This window comes from Zingiber officinale, chromosome 8A, assembly GCF_018446385.1.
Source record: "Zingiber officinale cultivar Zhangliang chromosome 8A, Zo_v1.1, whole genome shotgun sequence".
Classification (NCBI taxonomy): domain Eukaryota; kingdom Viridiplantae; phylum Streptophyta; class Magnoliopsida; order Zingiberales; family Zingiberaceae; genus Zingiber; species Zingiber officinale.
Window position 1 is genome coordinate 16,126,291 of NC_056000.1, and position 21,513 is coordinate 16,147,803.

Here is a 21,513-nt window from a genome sequence, read left to right on the forward strand (position 1 = left end):
AGCTCGCAGCGGCAATAGAGACCTCGCGGCTGAAAGGGAGAGCAGGAAGGGGAGAGCTCGCGGCGACAAGAGGGGGAGAGCTCGCGGGGGCAAGAGAGGGAGAGCTAGCGACGGCAGGAGAGGACTTGCGACTGGCGAGGGAGAGAACTCGCGGCGACGCTGCGCTTCTGCTAGGGTTGTGCTGCGATTTTTTCCCCCTCTTTACACAACTTAACTCAACTCGTTTATTTACCTTGGATAACGTGGCAACGCCATGACTCCTTCACTGCACGCAGCCGCAGCATACAACTCATATATATATATATATATATATATATATATATAATTGTGTCATTTACTGTATTTTTCCAATTGAATCAAGTCATATTATATTATCATAAATAAATAAATAATATATATTTCTATTTAAATAAAAATAAAAAAAATACTCTCACACTTGAGCTTTAAATAAATTTGTGAAAGGAAAAAAAATTAAATACAAGCCATGCCCTTTAGTATTGAGCATATTTATTTATTTATTTTGTAATAGCAAATGAATATGGCTGAACTCTTATCAAAACAAATATCAAGTTTGTAAGCATATTTGATTAATATTTTTATAATATCAAATGAATATGACTGAACTCCTATCGAAACTAGTATATAATTGTTTGTTATGATCATTCCATTCATGTACACTCTTATTTTTCAGCTTTACTCAGGGTGCAGTTGCAGACAATAGCTTAGCCTCATTGCCATGAAAAAAGCGCAACTACAAAATTCTTGCTCTTTCCATTTTCTTTCACTACGCATACCAAAAAATTATTTTTCCCTACAACCCAAACAGATCAATAAAATGTTTGGGCAGTTCTTTTACCTACTCGGCCTTCACCATACACCACACTTAACTCATTTAGGTTAATACAGTCAGTCTCTACGGTCCTACAATTTCTGTTTGAGTATCTACATTCTTCACATTCAAGCAGTGAGAATAGACTCCCATTGCCGTCAACGCATTAACATGGCACCTTGATGCTCATTGTTTCCACAACTCTCACGGTCCATTTTCCTTCCAGCAGAACTAGCAACCAATCGAGATTTGCCTCGTCTGAGCTCTGAGTGTCCTAATTTTTGATTGCTTCTGATGAATGAGTGAGTTAAGGGACACTCGAGGGGTTATTTGGATTCATAAAGTATAGTTCTCCAGAGTTTTCTTCCATGCTAGTTGACTCCCTTGTGCTCTCAGTGCTACACGAGGAACCCTCATCAAAAAGAGAAGAGCTATCGCTGGAAGAATCAGTTGGAGAACAAAGTCTCTTATCGAACGGATCCCATAACAGAAAATTGTCATCCTCCCTCTTTATTTGCTGTTTGGGTAAGTCTTTACTTTCCTCCATATTAGAGGAGCCAACTGGCTTTCCCTTGGCTTCTTTGCCACTAGTCTTCCTTGGTGGTACAACATCATAGGCCATTGCTTTCCTCACTGATCTCGGAGCGCGTGGCAAGCACCTGTTGAAATATCAGTATAAGAAAGTTTCAAAAATAAAATAAAATAAACAAAGAGGGAAAGAACATGCAGCTTCAGCACGTGTAACATTATCACCTAGCATAAAGAAGTATGTATGGACCTTTTGACAAGACCTTTTCAAGCTCCACAGATTTTACCTGCTTAAAATTCAGAAGGTGATTCACTGGATGCGCATACATTTGTTTAAAGGCAGAATAAATAATTTTGGGAAATTTAGATTAGTCCATCTTAAAATCTTGAGAAGTTGAATACCTTGCTATCATTGATCTTATACCATTGGCTCTGTGTATCTTTTATATAACAGACATAATGACCAGAAGAGGTTGAATTCCTAACATCTTTATGAACAATCGCCGCATACAGCTGGTAAACGGGGGATGCGTCATCTCCACTCATATAACGTGCTAAATTAAGATACTCAGGAAACTGAACTGACTTGTTAAGTTTTCCAAATTTACCAGACTGTAGAAAGAATCAAAGACACACAAATGAAACTGAAGGTTTATCAAATGAATTCAGAATATCAAACTATAACCAAAGACAAAAAAAAAACAAAAACAATGCCTAGTTAAGACCACAGTGATTACCTGAAACCGCTTCAATACAATGGTTAAAATGTTGGGAGCCTCCAATATCATTAATCTCTTTCTTGCTCGCTCATATGACTTACATCTGTTGTGCAATGAAAGATGGTATGAGATAATTAGTAAACAACAAGAAATCTTTAGCAGTTTAGCCTCAGCATTAACTTTTGGAGCTCCAGAAGATAATAATGCAAATAGTATGGAAAAATTAATGCTCTCATCTCCTGTAAAGGAGCTATACGATGTGTGCGGATATGCAAATCTGCCATCTACTAACTTCATTTATCTATTTGGCATCAATACTCTAGCTTGAAATATCCTTACTGCAAAAAATAATTTGAATTACATCGTCAAGATAGGTTTATTTAGCAAAGGCGGAAAGAGGATTCATGTATTTAAAAATATTTTATAATCCAGGCATTTTTCAATTTCTTCAAATCCAGTTCAGGCCATCCATGCCAATCAGGGGCTAAACAATTTACCAACCTGCTGCAGTCATATTTATTCTCCCCATCCAAAATTTCCGGAGATGTAAAATGATGAAGTGCTTCATCAAGGGTAGCAATGTCTCCATGTATCTCCAGAGTAAGGTCCATCATTCTTTCGTAACGTTTGGATTTGACCTTACACTTGTTGCACCTTATCTGCATTCAGAATATCAAACATTTACCCTTTGCTAAGTTCATAAAATAACAAGACTTGGCATTTCTAGTAAACTGATCAGTAATAGAGTAACTACATCTACAAACTAAGCTACCTTGGACAGCAAGTAGCCACCAAAAGTTTGTTGTATGAGTGTTGTTTCCACTGCCAACACACTATCTGGTTTTGCTCCAGCTTCTTTTAAGCATTCAGATTGCATAACATCAACTGCATACCTGCCAAAATGCATAAACAAAGACAATGTTAGTAAGTATAACCAACTTATGAGAAAGAAGGCATGGTTGTATAATTTCCTCACAATCTTTCCATATCCCAATCATTCAAAGATGTTTATATAGCTTTCTAATTGGGTAACTTTGCAAGAATCAACAAATTGCCACTAAATATTTGAAACGACTTAAACTTGGCAAACTTCATTTAGAAACATTGGTCTGAAGGTGCAAGATATAGGTTGGAGGATGACAAAACGTTAATGTTTATCCTCAAATGTGCACGTGCTATTGTTTTTTGCAATCAAGTGCCATGACTATTAAAGAAGAGACATCTGGTGCAGAAAGTTAACTGGAGTGGGCAAGATTATGAAGTCCGAATCCTTGATGCATACTGTGAAAACATGGTTTGAAAATTTGCCAGTATACTACCATGATCCATGCCAAAACAGCTTATACAACATTCAATATATTGGCTTTCACTATAAGGACAAAAACATATGCAAAAAAAAAAGAGAGAAAAAGTTGGAACTATAAAGGTAGCTTCTGATGCAAAAACTAACCTCATAAATTCATGGGCATCATGCTGCTGCCCAGGACTAAAATTCTTTCCCATATTGTGTAAATGGGAGAGTACCCCCAGAGGGGATAAAGGTGATTGACCTTCCTTTGTGTGCATCACAAGACTCTCTAGTTCGCATGTAAAGCACCACGCTTTCATTGGACCTAGTCATGGAGTCACACTTTTTAAAATAAAAATAAAAATTGATGTATTTAATCAAAAATAATAACAGGATCAAGTAACCATTAAACATACATTTCAAGGAATGAAGACCTTCGAGGAGATATGCCGACAGTGGTCGAGTAAATATCAAACACTGGAGAACAGCATTAGCATAGCAGCTGCAATGCAAAAATGGGTAATCTGGAGTGAGTTAACGACGACCAAAGTGCTCCAACATGCTAGATAATATATTAAGATAAGCTTATATAGTTCCTTGTCTTCTATATATAAAATCTGACATCTGGAATAGCAATCAGCCTCAAATTTGAAATAAGTAAAATTTCTTATGCATAAGATACATATAGGCAAGTTGATCATTGAACAAGCAGTCAATAAAACAAAGTAACAGAAAATTTTAAAACAGCTGTTGGAACCCAAACGTGGGCCAATTAGGTGTGACAATGATAAATGATAAAATGAAGAAAAAAAACTTGAGACAAAATGAACATCAACAAATCAATAAATACTCTAATTTGGCAATAAATTAACTAGGGTTGAAGGTACCGGCGATGGATTTCTAAGGAGGTTAAACTAAACTCTATTTAACTTAAATAAAAGTGATTTAATACATGACTTTAGCTAGCTTGTAATACATTGGGATTCGTTGATATCCTTGCCCTTGTCACATGGTGACATTGAGCTTAGTATAATTTGATTGGCTAGATTATGATTAGCTAGGAAGAATTAGAAGCAGTAGTTGTAAGATCGAAGAACAAAGTAGAACAAAATAACATATGCAATATCTTTATTGACAAATGCCGCAGAGCAGAATTTTATTACCTGTTGCCACTGTTGGTAAGACCACAAGGATGCAACTGAATTTTGCCAGGGTTGTAGAGTTTGATGAAGAGATCAAATGGGAAAAGCATCTGTAACATTAAGATAAATTAAGTTAGATGACTTGGAGAAACAAACCATTAGAGTCAAAACAGATTTGCAATTTTACACACTTCCAAGCACCCAACTGTATATACTACACATTTATGTGATGATTCAAGACAACTTACCAATTCTGGAGGGTAATTCCTTGACGTTTTATAAGGTGTAGGCTGCTTGAGAAATGCCTTTGCAGGTGTTGACAGATCCTTTAAGGTAACACCAGAAGCATCATCTGATCTGATTGATCCTCTAACAGCATTGCCAATTTCCAAGTATTCACAGGAAGTGATGGTCTGACTACCACTGCTATATGATAATTGATTAGAAGCACATGGTAAGGATCTCAACGCACAAGAAATAAGTGACTGTGTTTCAATTATTGTCCCATTAGCAACAGGATCTGATGCCTCCAGGTTTGAGGCTGGGGCCTCATTGTGTTTTGTCTGAGATTTAACATCTAATAATGTAGGGGCAACTGGTTCTGAGGACTTTGTAGCCACTGACGTTGCATTTGCTAAAGCAGCAACAGAATTCGATGATGTGACCGGTTCTTCATGAGAAATTTCTGAGGATCTAGGAGATGCAACTGCCTTAGCCTTATCATTAGCAGATAACTCATCAGTAGATACCTTCAGGAGAAACTGCTCTGCCTGGGATTTCACCTTTGATGTGATATTTGCAGAAGGATTTGATCTAGGAGGCTCCGGAATCAATAAGACAGAATGACTTGCATGGTAAGGATTGGCCCTAGTTCTAGGGTTCCTAGTAGGAATATCAGAAGATGAAGTCTCTCCTAACCTAGCATCAAGGACTGGGTTTGGATTGCCACCGTTGGGAGTGCCATCAAGTATCCTATTACTTAAAGCTAAACCATTAGCTAGTGATGATGCAGAAAAACTAGCAGAAATGCTTTCTTTTGCAGAAAATTCAACAGAAGTGTTTTCTTCAGGCTTGTCCTTGAAATCATCTGGGGATGCTGGTTTGAGCGGTGATTTGACTGCCTTGGTATTCAGCTCTTCCTTAGGCACAAACCTCTTCTCCAATAAAACATGCTTTTTGGGTGGCATTATCTCTGAATCAACAACCTTCACTGCACCACTATTGCTATCGTTAAGAATTGGAGGATGGCATTCATCTTTGTGGCCCTGTCTCCAATGAATGATCTGACATTTTCCCGAGCTGCAATGGAAAAAATTTTGAATTTTCCAGATCATTGATACAAATTTCATCAGATAGACAAAAGACGTGAATAAGACATATTTTTAGATTCTTGATCGAGATGGCTTGAAGTTGAAAACCCTGTAAACTGTGATAAATAAAAGGCTGAGCAAAGATTCAAGAACCCATAACAAGCAGCGATGATAAAACAACTCCAACCAACAGAAACCCAGTGATCAAAAACAAAACAAGAGGGCAGAGCATTTTACGCTGCAATTGGTGGGTTCCAATTGGAACCATAAAGAAACATGCAAAACCCTAACTGAAGAAATTCACAAAGGAGACTGAAACCTGAAAACACGCCGAACGGCACACTTTGAGAAATACTCGCAATTAAGAGAAGAAAAAGGGAGAAAATTTCGCGTGCCCTACCAGTATCTGACAGCCTTGCACTGTCCGCACCTCGCCATTGCAGGACCCAAGCACACAGGGCATTCCGGCGGCGACACCGGGGATTCCTTCTCCGCAATCATAGCCGCAGCCGAAGTGGCCACGTAGGCCTTCATTGCCTCCGCCTCCGCTTGGATAGCCTCCTGGGCAGCAAGGAAAGCCAGCCGACGGACCTCTTCCTGCCTCGCCATCGCAAGTCGCCACTTCCGCTGGACCACGAAGGCGAGCAAAGGACCAACGAGGAAGACGACCAGAGGCTCCCATGAAATCCGTAGGTATACTTCTAGAGGCATTTTCCAACCGTCTAAATCCGGAAGGCAGCTTCTTTCTCTGGACAACTCCACCGAGCCAGACGCCACATATATCCACCGCGCCGGCCACTCCGCACCCGAGAACCGCCTCTTTCACCCCCGATATATCTAAGCGACCGCCTCCTTCCTTATGTACGCTTCTGGTGCAGTGCGAGATCCTTCGCCGGCGACGCCGGAGAGAAAGTACAATAACACAACTGGCGATGTTTAATGGCGATAAAATAAATAGCAAGGACAAAAATGGCAGGGGAAAAAAGATACGGTGGCCTTTCAAGAACTCATAAGCTAATCCTGCCGGATCGCATTTTCATTAATATCCGTTAAAGGTAATTGACGAGAAATCAAAATAAAAATATAGTAAAACAATTTATTTTATATTTAATTCCAAAAATAGGGGAAAAAAATATTTTTGATGATTTGACTTTTATAAAATATGATAAATTGAAAATGTTATCAAAATATATATAATCTATAACTTTTTTTTCTATACTGAATAATTAATGAAGATAATTAAAGAACAATCAATTTATAAGAATTAATATCCTTTAGTTTTATTTTTTAAATTAGTAATGGCAAGGATATCTATGATTCAAAATTAATAAGTCAAATTAATGATTCAAATTTGAAACATTTTATTTGACGATTTAGAGGGTGTTTGGTTAAACTTATTAAAAATAGCTTATAAACTCGTACAACTTATAAGTTGTTTTAGGAGCTTATAAGTTGTTAGATTTTATTTTAAGAATAAGTTGTTAAAGTGTTTGGGTGAACTTATTACAATCAACTTAAAGCTATTGATGTGTTTGGTATTATAAGATCTTTTTATTAATAAAATTACCAAAAAGGGTATAATGCTATTAATAGAGGGTTTTGAGATTTTTATTAATAGAGGATTTTGGGCGAATTTTTGCACCGGGGGAGAGAAAATTAGAAAGAGGCATTGGCCGAGAAGATGACACAACGTTGGAAGAAAAGTTGGCGGAGATAAAAAGATATTAAACTTATAAAAATTTATGGAAGATAAGATGAGGATTTATGAAATTATATAAGGATATTTTAGAGAAAAAAATTATTAAAATAAGATTTTTTTAAAAAAAATAGGGTCTTCCATACTTTTTTAAAAACAGCTTATAAGCTCCAAAACAGCTTATTTTGACAGCTTATAAGTTGTTCGAAAAAAAATTTACCAAACAAATTTGAAGAACTTATAAGCTCCAAAATAGCTTATAAGCTATTTTAGAGAGCTTATAAGCTCAGCCAAACACCCTCTTAGGTTGGTTTGATATATTTGTAAAGGACATGTATTATCTTATTGCTATTTTATTTATTATTTAGCAACAAATTAAAAAATGAGGGGTATATTAATTGCTTATGAGAAAAGTAAATTTTATTTCTATTCATTTTCACCCGGCATAAATGGAAATTAAATACAAATAATTAAATTCCTTCCTCTCTTTTATTCCTTTTCACATAAATTAAAGTAATTTTTTAACGGGAAGTCCCAAGTGTTTAAAATAATAAAAAAATTGAATTGGATAAAAAGGATTCAATCGAAATGACGCCACGATGTCGGTACTTTAATATCCCAACACCATGCCGTTGACCAATATCTATTGGCGGCGGAGTAGATTTGATGGGGTCGGATGATGCTCTAAGTCATGCGGACATTCGAATATTATGAATTTTAAAGTCTTCTTCGTTGGCATCGTAATATAAAATAATTTTAAACTGATATTTGCACATAATAATTTTTTTTTTTGTGTAAAATGACTGATCGATTTGGAGTGAAATAAAAAAAAAAAGTTAAATAAATTGTATGCTAAATATACTTAAGTTAATTTAAATTGTATGCTAACCACAATACAGATGTATAATCAAACAAGTACATTTTGAGTTTGATCGATGCAGAGCGAGGACCAGTGTAAATCGTCTGAGATGACCACAGTTCAGTCAAGATACCTCTATGAGGTTGAATACAAAATCAAGCAATTTTTGGAATTTATTTTTACAAATTTATATGTGTTTTGAATTGCCTTTTTATCTGGAATAAGATATGATTTGAATTTTGTTTTATTTTAAGAATTCAAGTTGAATAACACCACCTTGCCGTAATTAAACATTTCTACAAGGAAAAGTCCTCAATAGAATAATGAAGCACACAAACATTAATAATTCACACAAAACTTGAATTTTGCAACCCATAAAATTTTATACAGGCCAAAAAAACTGAAGGCGTAACTTTGTTTATTTATATTATTTTTGTGGGCAAATGACCATGTTGAGTATCAAATTGTATAAATATTGCGACGGAGTAGGGTAAAATGAAAAATTGTGGAGGAGCAACAGAACAAATACAAAGGACAAGACAAGAGGTCTACTGTTTTACCTTTTTTACATATGAGTCCTTCACAGAGTGAAAATTTCTCATCCAGCACAAAATCTCCCGGTGGACAACCCTTAACATTGGTTTTCTGTCTAATTACCCCAAATTTACCTTCTTCGCCAAGAACTCATTACTTCCAGAATGCAAGGGAGGTACGCCGCAGAGTATGTAAAGGACGTATGGTTAGATCCGTAACAATGGACCAGCCACATCACGGCCGTCCGTTGACTGGCATGGTTTGACTACGAAATGACGTCAACGACTGCGATTGGTCCGTACGTACTCACCTGAGCATGTTCGTATATAATTTATGATGCGGAAGTAGGAGGATCTACCGTCCGTATCCTGAGATTGAGTTTTACGTCGTTGAAATTCGAGCGCTCGTTGTCCGCATATACCTGGCGCTCACGAGATCAGGGACTATGCGGTATCGGAGTTCCACCGTTAGATGAGAAGTAGACGGTTAGATTTGCACTAAGGCGCGTGATGTGTCTGTCAGCATGCACGGCTCTTGTTTGTTCGAGTCAAACTTTGGACATCCAAACAAAGTGGCAATCAAGTCAATGGTCGGCCAGGAGTTTAGTTGAGTATCGATTAGGACCGAATATTTAGCCCAAAACAGGCAGCCCGTCGTGAAGCTGCGACCAATAATAATGACAAAGGCCAGGTTGTACTAGCATTTGCTTAGTTGATTGGGCATTCTCTTGTTGAATTATACATCTCGAACATTGAATTGTTCGAGCTTGCTTCGATGGCGTCGCCACGGACTTTGTGGGGAGTTTTGTTTGCTACGACAGCCTTAAATTTCATGATGAGATATCGGAAACGACGACACAACTTGATCTCTACAGCTTGCACCTCGCCATGATGATATTCCCAGTCGATATATAACCGATTGGAAGTTGCAGGAGCTTAATCTGCAGTGCACAATGGGAAAACCCCAACCTGCAGCAGCCGTCGACCCTGCCGCCGACATGGATTCCAGCAGTGATGGCATGGAACTTGGACCTACTGCGGCCGGGGAAGTTCTGCATCTAGATGCAGATGCGCCCAACAACAGCAAGCTTACTGCTCCGCCGGCGACCGTCATCGACTATTCGGAGATGTTACCACCGCCGTCGCCTAAGCGCACGAATGAGGCTCGTCCGAACCACCAAGAACATCCAGGGATTGGCCGGCCATGGACGACCGGACTTTTCGACTGCGGACGCAATGAGACTAATGGTTGGTTGTTTTTAGGGACTTCAAATCCATTTCAGCAACAATTCCCCCGCCGCTTAGACATTTGATGAAAATGGGTCACTCTTCTTTATGTGCAGCCATGCTGACTGCCTACTGCCCCTGCGTAACCTTTGGACAGGTTGCAGAGGTCTTGGATGAGGGCAAGACCAGTAGGAAAAAACATACCTAACAATTCGCGTCTGTTTTTTTATTTTCTTCTCTACATGGAGCATGATGATATGAATTTGGTGAAGGGTGTGCTGTGGCAAGTTTCATGTACCTGCTGATGTCTCCTGCACTGTGCACCTGTTGGATTCTGGGAGCCCATTACAGGCACCAGCTGAGAACAAAGTATAACCTAGTGCAAGCTCCCGCTGAGGATTGGGTTCTCCATCTCTTCTGCCCGTGCTGCGCCCTGTGCCAGGAATACAGAGAGCTTCAAAACAGAGGAATTGACCCTTCTCTTGGTATCGTTTCACTTTTTTTCTTGGAACGAATGTCCTTTTTAGAAGGGGGAAAAAAATCTCTTAGGATTTAAACCTGTTTCGTGTTCTCGTTTGTGTTTGCAGGGTGGATGGGTTATCTTGCTCAGCAGCAAGAAACGAAGACTGCTGCTCCAGAAAGCCAGTCCATGGACAAATGACAAGAAGATGGGAATTTCTCTTTTAGTTCGCCGTGAAATCCGAAGCTGGAATATCAAGCAATGTTGTAGCACAAAAATTTGAGCTATATATTTATCCTCACAATTTCAACAGTTCAACGACCAATAATATCAGCTGAGCAATAAATATACTATTTTTATCAACGAGTCAGTTGTCGTGGATTTCACTTCATCGACGGTTCAGGGTCAGCCGCGTCATCATACGCAATCGATGACGGTGTGATTTTTAAGTCGTTGCCGGGCGGTGATCGTTAGTGCCGCGCGCGGTCGTCCGCCGAGGCGGCGCTTTCCCTTCCGGCGAAGCCATTGACGAGCCAATCGAAGGAGCCCTTCACTGACGGGAATCTCCTCCTCCTCGTGGATCCCTCAGCCTCTCTCTTCTTCCCCGACGATTCGCCGCTGTCGCTTCTCTTCCACGGCGGGAACGACAGCTGACGCAGGAACGATGGCGACCACCGCTCCGACCACCCTTGCCGCTTGCTCCACATCCAGCGGCTAATCCCACCTAGCCTAGAGGTTGAGGCTCGGGCGGCCGGAAACCCGACAGCGCAACTGGCGGAGCGGGGGAAAGATGCGGCGGCAAAGACCTGCCGTCGGACGTGCTCTGGCAGATGCAGCGTGTAACGATCGACGCTCGGCGCTGGCTCGGACTGCGCCCTTGATTTCCCCGAGGAGAGAGATCGCGGCAGAGTCGTCGGCCTCGCCGATTCATCCCTCTCCTCGCTTCCGATGCTGGCCAAATCGACCGGCGCCGCCGCCCGATCTGACGCCGTAGAGGCGGCTTCTATGACGATCTCGTGGTCTGCGGGCAGACTAGAGGCCGAAATAATGGTTGATGCGTCGATGGATGGGGGCGGATCATGGTCCTCGGCGACTAGGGTTTGGGCGGCGGCGACGAGATCGGCTCGGCAGACAGGGCAGGTGACGTGTGCAGTAAGCCAGGCGTCGATGCATTCCGGATGAAAAACGTGGCAGCAACCAGGGAGGAGGCGGAGCACTTCTTCCGCCTCGAACTGGCTGATGCACACAGCGCACTCCAGCTCGCCGGAGCCCTCTCTTAGCCCCTTGGCCTCCGCATACGTCATCGTCGGGAACGCCCCGATCATTTCCGCGCTCAGCCCCGGCGACCGCCACCCGGAGAGGGATCCCGCCGCCGACTCGGCGGCGGCGGCGCGTCGTTCGGCCATGACGACGCACTGGCGGATGAAGACGGTGATGATGCCGAGAAGTAAGAGAGCGTAGACCGAGATCATGATGATGGTGATCATGGGGGGTTGTTTGACGGCCCTCGATTGGTTGTCCAGAGAGAGGGGCAGCGGGGCTCCGCGGGCGGCGCACAGAGGGGCAATGGGAAGAAGAAGCGTTAGGAGGAAAAGGTTGGCCGTGGAAATACTGCCGACCATGGCAGGCATCCAACAGCGGTGGCGCCGCGTCGGCGCCATCGGAAAAGGACGGAAAACTCAAATTGGTCGGAGAGGACGTCGTGGGCACAAAACAGGGGGTGACTAGCACGTGCGATCCCGGTAAAACATATAAATTTTCGCCCCTTTTCTCTCTGTGTGGGTATATATATACACCCTTTTTATTTATGCCAGAAAATATTAACCGTCACAAAAAAATTAAAAAGAAAAATGAAAAATGAAAAAAGGGAAGAAAATTATAAAAGGTTCAAATGTTGGAGGAATGAAAGTAAAGTCATTACCGGTTTTCAGTTGTGAAATTTCACTAAAATTAACATTTTTGGGTTAAACGGTTGGTGGATAAAAATAATTAGAAGTACAGTTTGTTCTTTTTCAAGAAATATAGAACGGCGAAGTGTTAAAACTTTTAATAAATTGTAATTTCTTTTAACTATATTAAGTGAGATATTTTAGGAAGGGAGTGATTTTAAGAACAAATTAATTAATATAATAATAAATTTTGCTATCTACTGAAACTAATATATTGTCTTTTTCTTTTCTTTATCACTAAAAATTAGTAAAGTAGATGGCTTGGCATTCGCTCGGTCGGTTACTTTGGAGTGGAGGCGGTGATCGAAATTCGATACATTTAAATATGTCTTTCTTTATGTTTTAGTTATATATACTAATGACTAGTAATTACATATAATTTATATCCTTCATGTTGGCCTAAGGACGAATTAACGGGAGCGCTGGAGACAAGCGAATCACCTTTTGTCACATGAGTGGAGGCGATGAGAGGGCGAGTTGGCATGCAACTCCTAATCCAGAGACGACCGCATAGTTTCGACATCAATGAGCGCATCACGCCGTCAGACATTGTTTCATCTGCAGCGTACCTAGAATTGCATCGCCAGAGTGAACCTCTCTCCGTATTACCTGATGTTGTTCGAAAATTGAGTATATAAGCGGCCAATGAGAAGGCAGGAATGTTGATCAAGGAAGAATCTGGAGTTGGAAACCGTGGATCTGGAGTTAGAAACTGCAAGCCTGCGCACACTACAAAGAGAGCAAATAAGAATGTTAGAGCGAGAACCAAGGAGAGGGTCCTTGCCAATCTCGTTCAAAAACTGAGTATATGAGCAGCCAATGAGGAAGCGGGAATGTTCACAAAGGAAGAATCTAGAGTTGGAAACCATGGATCTGGAGTTAGAAACCGCGAGCCTACGCACACCACAAAGAGAGCAAATAGAAATGTTAGAGCAAGAACCAGGGAGGAAGTCCTTGGCCCACACTGCAATGCTCAAGTTAGAACCATAGTCGTAGTGAAAAGTGGGAAAAAGATTAATGGTAGAATAGTAGTGGATGCGTGTGCGTTTGCGTACCTGGCCAACGGAGAGGACCTCTTTTTATACCGTCTCTCATAACATCCACAATGATAAGGCATCAAAAAATGTCTGGTGTCAGAATATGCCGAGTAATAAAGGATGTATGATAACCCTCCGCTAAGCAAAGGAAGGTTCTGTTGTGTGTATATGTCATAGTATCGAAATATTCACTGGTGAGTAGCTCGTTATTCTCCGACAAGTGGTTGTGATTCTCTGATAATGTTGTCTCCTAGAGGGAGTTTGATCAGCTTGGAGCCGAACGAGTTTAGGTTGGGAGTCATGTTCATGTGAGGTGGGAAGTTAAGCCCCATTGAAGTCCGATCGACATGTGTCAATAGGATTTATATTGAAAGTCATGGCCATGAGGGAGCTGAGCCCCAAAGGTCCGACTTGCACTGCGGTCAATCGGATTTATGTTGAGAGTCATGCCCATGAGAAGTAGGGAGCTGAGCCTTAGAGGTTCGATCGACTCTGGGGTCAATCGGGTTTATATTGGAAGTCATGTCCATGAGAGGTGGGAAGCTGAGCTCCAGAGGTTCAACTTGCTATGGGGTTGATTAAATGTTTGCTCGGAGCCATGTCCATATACCTGAGAAGTGGGGAGCTAAGTCTCGGATCTCCGACCAGCTCTGGGGCCGATCGGATGTATATTAGGAGTCATGCCCATGAAAAGTGAAGAGTTGAGTCTCGGATGTCTTGCCGACTTTTAAGCAGATTAGATGTATGCTGGGACTCATTCCCATAAGAAGTGGGGAGTTGAGTCTCGGAGGTCTAACAGGCTCTAGGACTAATCGGATGTATGCTAGGAGTCATGCCCATGAGAAGTGGGAAGCTGACCCCAGAGGTCCGATCAACTCTGGAGCCGATCGGGTCTATGCTAGAAATCATACCCATGAGAAGTGAAGAGTTTAGCCCCAAAAGTCTGGCCGACTTTAAGGTCAATCAGGTGTATGCCGAGAGTCATGCCTATGAGAAGTAGGAAGTCAAGCCCTATAGGTTCAATTGGCTCTAGGACCAATCGGGTGTATACGGGGAGTCCATGCCCATAAGAAGTGAGGAGCTGAGCACCGTAAGTTCGACCGACTCTAGGGCAGATCGGGTGTATGCCTAGAGTTATGCTCGTGAGAAGTGGAGAGTTGAGCCCTATAGGTCCGACCAGCTTTAGGGGTCGATCGGATTTATGCTGGGAGTCATACACATGAGAAGTGGAGAACTAAACCCCATTGAAAGTGGTTCGTTCGACAATGTATTCCCAAATTTTGATTGTCACATCACCTTAACTTTGACTGTCATCTCACCTTGACTTTAATTGTCATATCATCTTGATTCTCGACTCCACATTACCTTTAGGGTGTGTTTGGTTCAAGTTATCATGTATAACCTTGGTTATATGATTACTAGGTAATCACATAACCAAGGTTATGGGGAATAAAATATAACCAAATATTGTTTGATTCAATATAGGTAATGCAACAAAAACGTGCTTGTTTGAATGTTTAATGAATAATCTAGTTTAATATTTTACTATATTACCCTTAGTTACACACTTACACAACCAACTATACATAATAATAATAATAATAATAATAATAATAATAATAATATTATTATTATTATTATTTAAACTCTACTATATTTTACTATATTTTCATGTTTTCTTTATTTTTATTTTTTTTATTTTGTTTGTTTTTTTATGTTTTTTTTTAAAAGTTATTTATTTATTTTTTTAAATTTTTTTAGGTTTTTTTGTTTTTAAAATTTTTTTTATGCTTTTTTTACAATTTTTTATTTTTTTAAATGTTTTTATTTTTTTTTTATTTTTTTACGTTTTTTCTATTTTTAATTTTTTTTATGTTTTTTTCTCATTTTTTTAATTTTTAAAATATTTTTTCTATTTTTAAAATATTTTTATTATTTTTTATGGGTTTTTATTATTTTTTATGGATTTTTATTATTTTTTATTTTTTACATTTTTTTATTTTTAAATTTAATTTTTTATATTTTCCTTTTTTTCTTGACGGTTTCCTTTTTATCATATTTTTCTCTAATCCGAGCATATTTTAGGTCAAAAAAATTCGTTAACCTCGGAATCAAGAAAAATCTCAGTTTTCCGAGGTTTTCCGATTCTTGGTTGCATGCCCCTTTTACTAACATGTCGGGCATTAAACATTACTCGGGACCTAAACCAAACAAGGTTTTTGTTGATAACCTTGGATGGATAACCAAGGTTATCAAAAATAACCTCCAACTAAACGCACCCTTAGGGTCACTCACAATACGTCATATCATAAACCTCGCCTTTAAGTTTGATTAGACCCGAGTCCTTCTATTGTCTGATCATCTCATCAGCTGGTGACTCTAACTATCGCCCCTCAATTTTACCATTAACGTTATCTTTCTTGAAAAAATACATGTCAGGCGCTTGAAATGCAAGGTAATGCGTGGGTGGTACGCGTGAGAGCACATCAGCGAAATGATTTGATTATTTTGTCTATCATAAATATCGATTTGTGGACAACTGCCACATGTTCCACCAACTCCCCTTTCTTCAATGCGACAATTAATGCACACCTTTTCGCACATATCGACGGTAATTCATCTCTTTCGATTTGACGGTTGCAACCAATCAGACTATTTTAATTAGATGGTCAAATTTTAAAGATATCTTAGGACCCTTGTCAAAAATCTTAAGTGTTTCAAGAAGTAATCCATTCGTGCCTTGAGTTCTTCAGTTTCCTTCTCCGGCGACTCCTACTAACTACGCTCTCTTTCCTAGGATCTTTTTAGTAAGTGCCTTTTCTGATCTTTCTACATCTCTTCTTCGTTTATCCATGGTCCAAGAAACCTTTACCCCTTGGTATATGTCCACTCATTCTGATTTCGATAACTACGAGCTTGAAATGATCCGTCTGGCTCTAGAGATCCCTAAAAGCATGCGTGATCCGGTGGTAAAGGGGGGGCCCGTCCAGCTGAAGGCCAAGGTGGTCAACACCCTGTGGGGCCCGTCCGGCAGGAGGTCAAGGTGGTCAACACCCTGTGTGACCCGTCCAGCAGGAGGTCAAGGTGGTCAACACCCTGTAGGCATCCGACAGGGTGAATCACCTCCCCGATCGGCGGAAAGCTGACTCGACATCTCGACAGATCGGCTCGACTCGGGCCCGAGCTCTTGACGCTCGGCGAGTGACTAGCGCGGCTTGACAGCAGGGAACGGAGGCTGAACGATTTTCGTCTCGACCGAACGGGAACCATGGCCACTAAGGTTCTCCCGTTCGAATGAGCAGCGCCAGGGCCTTCGTATGATTGGCTAAGAAGATGTCCCGCTCGTCCAACCGCGACGTTAGCCGAGCGGTTCTTCCGCCCGGCTTGGTATGAGATAAAAGGGGCAGGTAACTCTATCTTCCTCGAGACAAGTGTCGCCGACAGGCAGCATGGTAAGCGGCCGGATCAGACAGAGAATCGTACGACGGGTGTTCTCATTGTCACGTCATGGATATGCTCGCGCTATTGAGGTATGGGGTCAAACACACTTTTTTGACATACTCATTACAGGTATGCTTTGAGAAGCATGCACATTTCGATAAGCGTGCACACGCCTTCAGGGAGCCCTATATAAGGATCCCAGACTCCAACGGAAGTATGCGCGATTCACCACTGTAACTACAGTTCTCGTTACTCTACTCCGATTTCTCACCGCCGGGGGCTGACTTTTGGGTCGGAGGGTCGTCGCCAGGAACCCCTTCCCGGCTCGGTTTTGTGCTTTCAAGTTCTTGACGGAGGTCTATGCCATCCCGGGGTTCACGCGAAGTCAGTAGGGAGCGCTACGTCCCCAGCGACCATCGTCTCAGCACTCGGACAAGATCAATGCGTAGTCTCATTCCTGGCCTTCAAGACCATCCCCACTATCCTCCCTTGGGCTATGTCGTCTTTTTCAAAGATCAACTTCAGGCTAGTTTACGCTCCGGATCCCCCACTTTCTATCTCAGATAAATCAATACTTCCATATTCTGCTCCACCAACTTGCTCCCAATATCTTCTAATCAATGTGTGGAATGACGATCATATTTCATTTGTATGATATTCCCTTAGCCCCTCGTACTTTCCACTATTTCTATTATCCTAAAAGATTGGAGCATGGGATTTTCTTGTTTCAATCCTGTCCCAAGATAGTTTTCTTCAAGAAAATGTCTTCGTCTAATAAGGAATGAAAATCTCATTTCTTTTTCATCCAAGTGTCTGATTGTGTGTCTTGTCTAATCAATTGACCAGTAGACCTTTCCCCCTCTCCCAAGTTAGGAGACCACCGCCACAAACCTACATTTGTTTCTACTTCGAGGAAGCTGACCAACCTGTAATTCAACATCCCCTCGTTGTTGCAGGAGGACCTACTCTATATGTTCAGATTGAGTTCGGACTGAGTAGTGCTTCCTATTGGATCGAGATGCATGTGAGAGGGGGATGAATCACATGATTTTGAAAAGCTTATTCTTTTCGGTTTTGAAAACAAAGTGCATAGCGGAAATACAAACAAAAATAGAAAAGTAAAAGCAAGTAAAAGACACGATCACAAGTAGGGTTGTAAACAAGCCGAGCCGAGCCGAGCTTTGGGGTGTTCAAGCTTGTTTGATAAGATAACCGAGCCGAGCTTAAAATGAACCAAGCTTTTGAAATGAGTGTTCAAGTTTGGCTTGGTTTATTTTTTATGAGCTTGAGCTTGTTTGAAGCTTGGCTTGAGCTTGGTTCGTTTAGATGTTATCAAGCTCTCAATTCAAGCTTGGGTTGAGCTTGGTTCGAGCTTGGCTTGAGCTTGGTTTGAGCTTGGTTCGTTTAGATGTTATCAAGCTCTCAATTCAAGCTTGGGTTGAGCTTGGTTCGAGCTTGGCTTGAGCTTGGTTTGAGCTTGATTCGTTTAGATGTTATCAAGCTCTCAATTCAACCTTGTTTGATTGTTTGAAACTTTAATTGTTTGATTGGTTATTAAGATTGATAATTTAAATTTATTTATTTATTTTATTTTATTTTATTTTATTGTTTATTTAGCATATTGAAAAGAATTTTATTAATAAATATTGTTTGTGAACATTGTTCACGAATGTTGTTCACGAACATTGTTCACGAACGTTGTTCACGAACGTTAACGAGCTGAACACATATGTATTCAAGCTTGTTTGTTTAGCTTAACGAGTTGTTCAAGCTTGTTTGTTTAATTAATCTAATGCATATTGAACGAACATAAACAAGTTCTTACCAAGCCGAACACCAAGCATGTTCACGAACGCTTTGTTCATTTACAACCCTAATCACAAGCAGTTTTACTTGATTCAGAACATTCGACAACTTCTACTCTAAGACCCAAGTTTCGCAGACCTATCGATGGGTAATTCACTAAAAGCCTCTTCCGGAACCGCCAAAAGAGACGATCAAATACAAAAGAATTAAAAAAGTACAACAGACTACACTTTTCATTTATAGAAATTAAGAACATAAATTAAATTATGTTACCAAATACTTTAATAAACGGTCTGCTTGAGCTCAGTGTTTGGACAGCTTCTCGACAACAGTTGAGCATAGTAGAGTCACAGTAAGACAACAACAGGAAGCCGGAGCAATCGGAAAGCCAAATCGGGCGTGTAGGAGCTCATGTAGAAGTTGATATTGAATGAAGAGGTTGAATGCTCTTTTATAGAGGGTGGAAGGCGCTTTCCATAACCCTGAAGGTGCCTTTAATCCCCTAAATTTGATCCTGATCAATCCGACTCTTATTAGAGGTGAATTTTGAATTTTATCCATTATAAGACACTTTCTACTTAGGACTGTTATTATAGCAGTCGACTGTTATTGTAGCAATCGACTGTTAATGTAGCAATCGACTAGTACACTGTAGCAGTTGATTGGTATCGAGCGTTGACCTATAACGGTCAAATTCTACTTAGGACTAGTTGACTGATGTCTTTACCAGTCGACTGGTGGCGGGAAACATAGCTACGTGTTTCCTCCCGAGATCTATTTAATAGAACTCAAGATGTTTAGCAAAGGTTGATGAAATTAGTGGTGGTTAACCCTAATTAGAGTCTTTGAGTGCTCAAGTGATCTAGTGTGATCTTGTGCAAGTTGTGGTGAGGTTTTTCCACCCACAAGGAGCTACACAAGCTAGCCGGAAGTTCTCCAGGGAATCATCCACCGATGGATTGAGATCGTCCACCTTACGGACAACCATGGAGTAGAACGTAAGAAGTGACGATTTGGGTGACGAGCTATTCACCCCTTCTAGCGACGTCAAGGTCCCAACACCTATCTCCTTCCTTGGCGTTCGTCTGGGGGGGGGGGGGGGGGGGGGCTCTTTATCGGTCGTGGTGCCAAGGTGCCTTCCTCTAAAGGGTAGACCAATTTTTACTTTTTCAGGGTCCCGGTCTTGGTTGTCGACTTGTGTCGTTTCTTGGCCCTGTTGGGGCTTGAAGCCATTTTGGCTAGATTGGGAGATGGTGTCTGCTTGAGCGTTGACCCCTCTTCCTGGGTCTCCACCTAGGAGTCGACCATCTCAAGAGACTCTTTTAACTCAACGACTGGGACTAGCGTCTCGAGAATAAGGAAGGTAGGCACTGTGGGAATAGGAACCTTGATCTCGGCTACAGCTTTGGAAGAATCAGCTACAATAGCAGTAGATTCATCTACCATAGAAGGGCAGGGTCGTGGCTACAGTTCAGAGGATGCCTCAACTGCATCCTTCAGGGCCCACATGCATGTCGTCCACAGATGTTAACTGCCATTTTAGCTTCTTGTTCATTGAAGTGTTCAATATGATTTGATTTGCAAAGACAAGAAAATTTACTAAGTAAAAAGGGAAACTTAACCAAAGAAACACGTTACTCGATCGATCATCCAGAGCGTCTGCATCCAGACTTAGCCTAGCTTGGTAAAGTAACACCTCATTCTCCACTAGTTGAGTGACATTAAACTTCAAGCCATCCAGGATCTCAATCATCTCCAGGTACACCCGCTCCAGTTTCTATGGTCCAAGTTGTGGTTGAACTGGCAGATTGTCTCGCCATGTGATCAGCTAGGTATATGGATGATGAGGGGATTTGACAAAAAAGAAGTGACCCTTCCGCCCCATGTGTGAGGAAGGGTATTCGCCAAGGAAGTTACATCCCGTTTGGGCCATAAAGCATAATACCCCGAGTTCTCCATAGCGGGGGTAAAAGAAAGAATAGAAGAGTATTGAGTTGAGAGGGACTTGGTGTAGCCGACCGATAATGACAACACTATAAATCAGGTGATAGAATTGAGGACAAATCGGGACAGGTTGAGTCAGAAAAGATGGAATGGGAAACCTAAGGCGGCTCAATAGCTTGCCCAGGAAACAGATGATATAACCTATTTGCGGCTCATGTGACCGGTGCTCCAGTGCCAAAATGTGGATCTTGTGATTGGCGAGGATATCGAACTACAGTCGGAGCTGTGGTTCCCCACCTCTCATGTATATGATTCGCAAGGCCTCCTACCAAAGGTCCGATGAGTCATAAGCGACCACGGACTCGAAGAAGGGACGAAGACAAAAGACAGACGGTGAACTTACAAAATCGTTGTGGGATGTAAGAAGATGAAAACACTGGATCTGACAAAATGAATGAAGGCAGAGTCGCTTTTTAAAATTGTAATATACTTTGGCGGCGGCAAAATAGAGTTTTCGCATTGGCCAACCGAGTCGTTGGATGGCAAGAAAGTATGGTGAGATCTCATCACATCTGTCAGATGGCTCGGTCGAACTGTCACAATTACAACATAATTTCTTCCTATTACAGCGCAACAGTGGCAAGTTACGAAGTGACACATCAATCTCCGTGATGCTTTAAAAACAACTATCAGATGTTGAGACCAAATAGGTAGCAATGCATCACCACTGTTAGATCCAAGGTTA

At 41.2% G+C, this 21,513-nt stretch overlaps 3 protein-coding genes across 3 annotated transcripts; 1 reads left to right on the forward strand and 2 right to left on the reverse strand.

The window, feature by feature from the left end:
- Positions 1–668: 668 nt before the first annotated feature.
- LOC122012731 (ubiquitin carboxyl-terminal hydrolase 15-like) lies at positions 669–6,750 on the reverse strand. The gene is made up of 11 exons (XM_042569364.1): positions 6,217–6,750; positions 4,755–5,805; positions 4,528–4,616; positions 3,781–3,866; positions 3,527–3,689; positions 2,849–2,969; positions 2,578–2,735; positions 2,095–2,179; positions 1,760–1,969; positions 1,583–1,644; positions 669–1,488 (listed from the first exon to the last, which is right to left on the reverse strand). The coding sequence occupies exons 1-11, from the start codon at positions 6,525–6,527 to the stop codon at positions 1,137–1,139; spliced, it is 2,688 nt and encodes an 895-aa protein (XP_042425298.1). The 5' UTR covers positions 6,528–6,750; the 3' UTR covers positions 669–1,136.
- A 2,881-nt stretch (positions 6,751–9,631) lies between these two features.
- Positions 9,632–10,825, forward strand: LOC122008417 (protein PLANT CADMIUM RESISTANCE 8-like). Its single transcript, XM_042564144.1, has 4 exons — positions 9,632–10,152; positions 10,248–10,319; positions 10,404–10,616; positions 10,719–10,825. Exons 1-4 carry the CDS (start codon positions 9,858–9,860, stop codon positions 10,790–10,792), a joined length of 654 nt encoding a protein of 217 aa, XP_042420078.1. The 5' UTR covers positions 9,632–9,857; the 3' UTR covers positions 10,793–10,825.
- Positions 10,826–10,846: 21 nt separating this feature from the next.
- On the reverse strand, positions 10,847–12,369 carry LOC122008416 (E3 ubiquitin-protein ligase ATL31-like). Its single transcript, XM_042564143.1, has one exon. It carries the CDS (start codon positions 12,250–12,252, stop codon positions 11,062–11,064), a length of 1,191 nt encoding a protein of 396 aa, XP_042420077.1. The 5' UTR covers positions 12,253–12,369; the 3' UTR covers positions 10,847–11,061.
- Positions 12,370–21,513: the final 9,144 nt, after the last annotated feature.

What these genes read in the sequence shown, in the direction of transcription:
- LOC122012731 (XM_042569364.1), bottom strand. Translation starts at nt 6,527, where the DNA reads ATGCCTCTAGAAGTATACCTACGGATTTCATGGGAGCCTCTGGTCGTC. An exon ending in CTTACCAACAGTGGCAACAG is followed by an intron (nt 3,867 to 4,527) that starts GTAATAAAATTC and finishes TTTGCATTGCAG; the next exon opens with CTGCTATGCTAATGCTGTTC. An exon ending in GATGCCCATGAATTTATGAG is followed by an intron (nt 2,970 to 3,526) that starts GTTAGTTTTTGC and finishes GCATTTTGGCAG; the next exon opens with GTATGCAGTTGATGTTATGC.
- LOC122008417 (XM_042564144.1), top strand. Translation starts at nt 9,858, where the DNA reads ATGGGAAAACCCCAACCTGCAGCAGCCGTCGACCCTGCCGCCGACATG. An exon ending in CTTGGATGAGGGCAAGACCA is followed by an intron (nt 10,320 to 10,403) that starts GTAGGAAAAAAC and finishes AATTTGGTGAAG; the next exon opens with GGTGTGCTGTGGCAAGTTTC. An exon ending in AGGAATTGACCCTTCTCTTG is followed by an intron (nt 10,617 to 10,718) that starts GTATCGTTTCAC and finishes TTGTGTTTGCAG; the next exon opens with GGTGGATGGGTTATCTTGCT.
- LOC122008416 (XM_042564143.1), bottom strand. Translation starts at nt 12,252, where the DNA reads ATGGCGCCGACGCGGCGCCACCGCTGTTGGATGCCTGCCATGGTCGGC.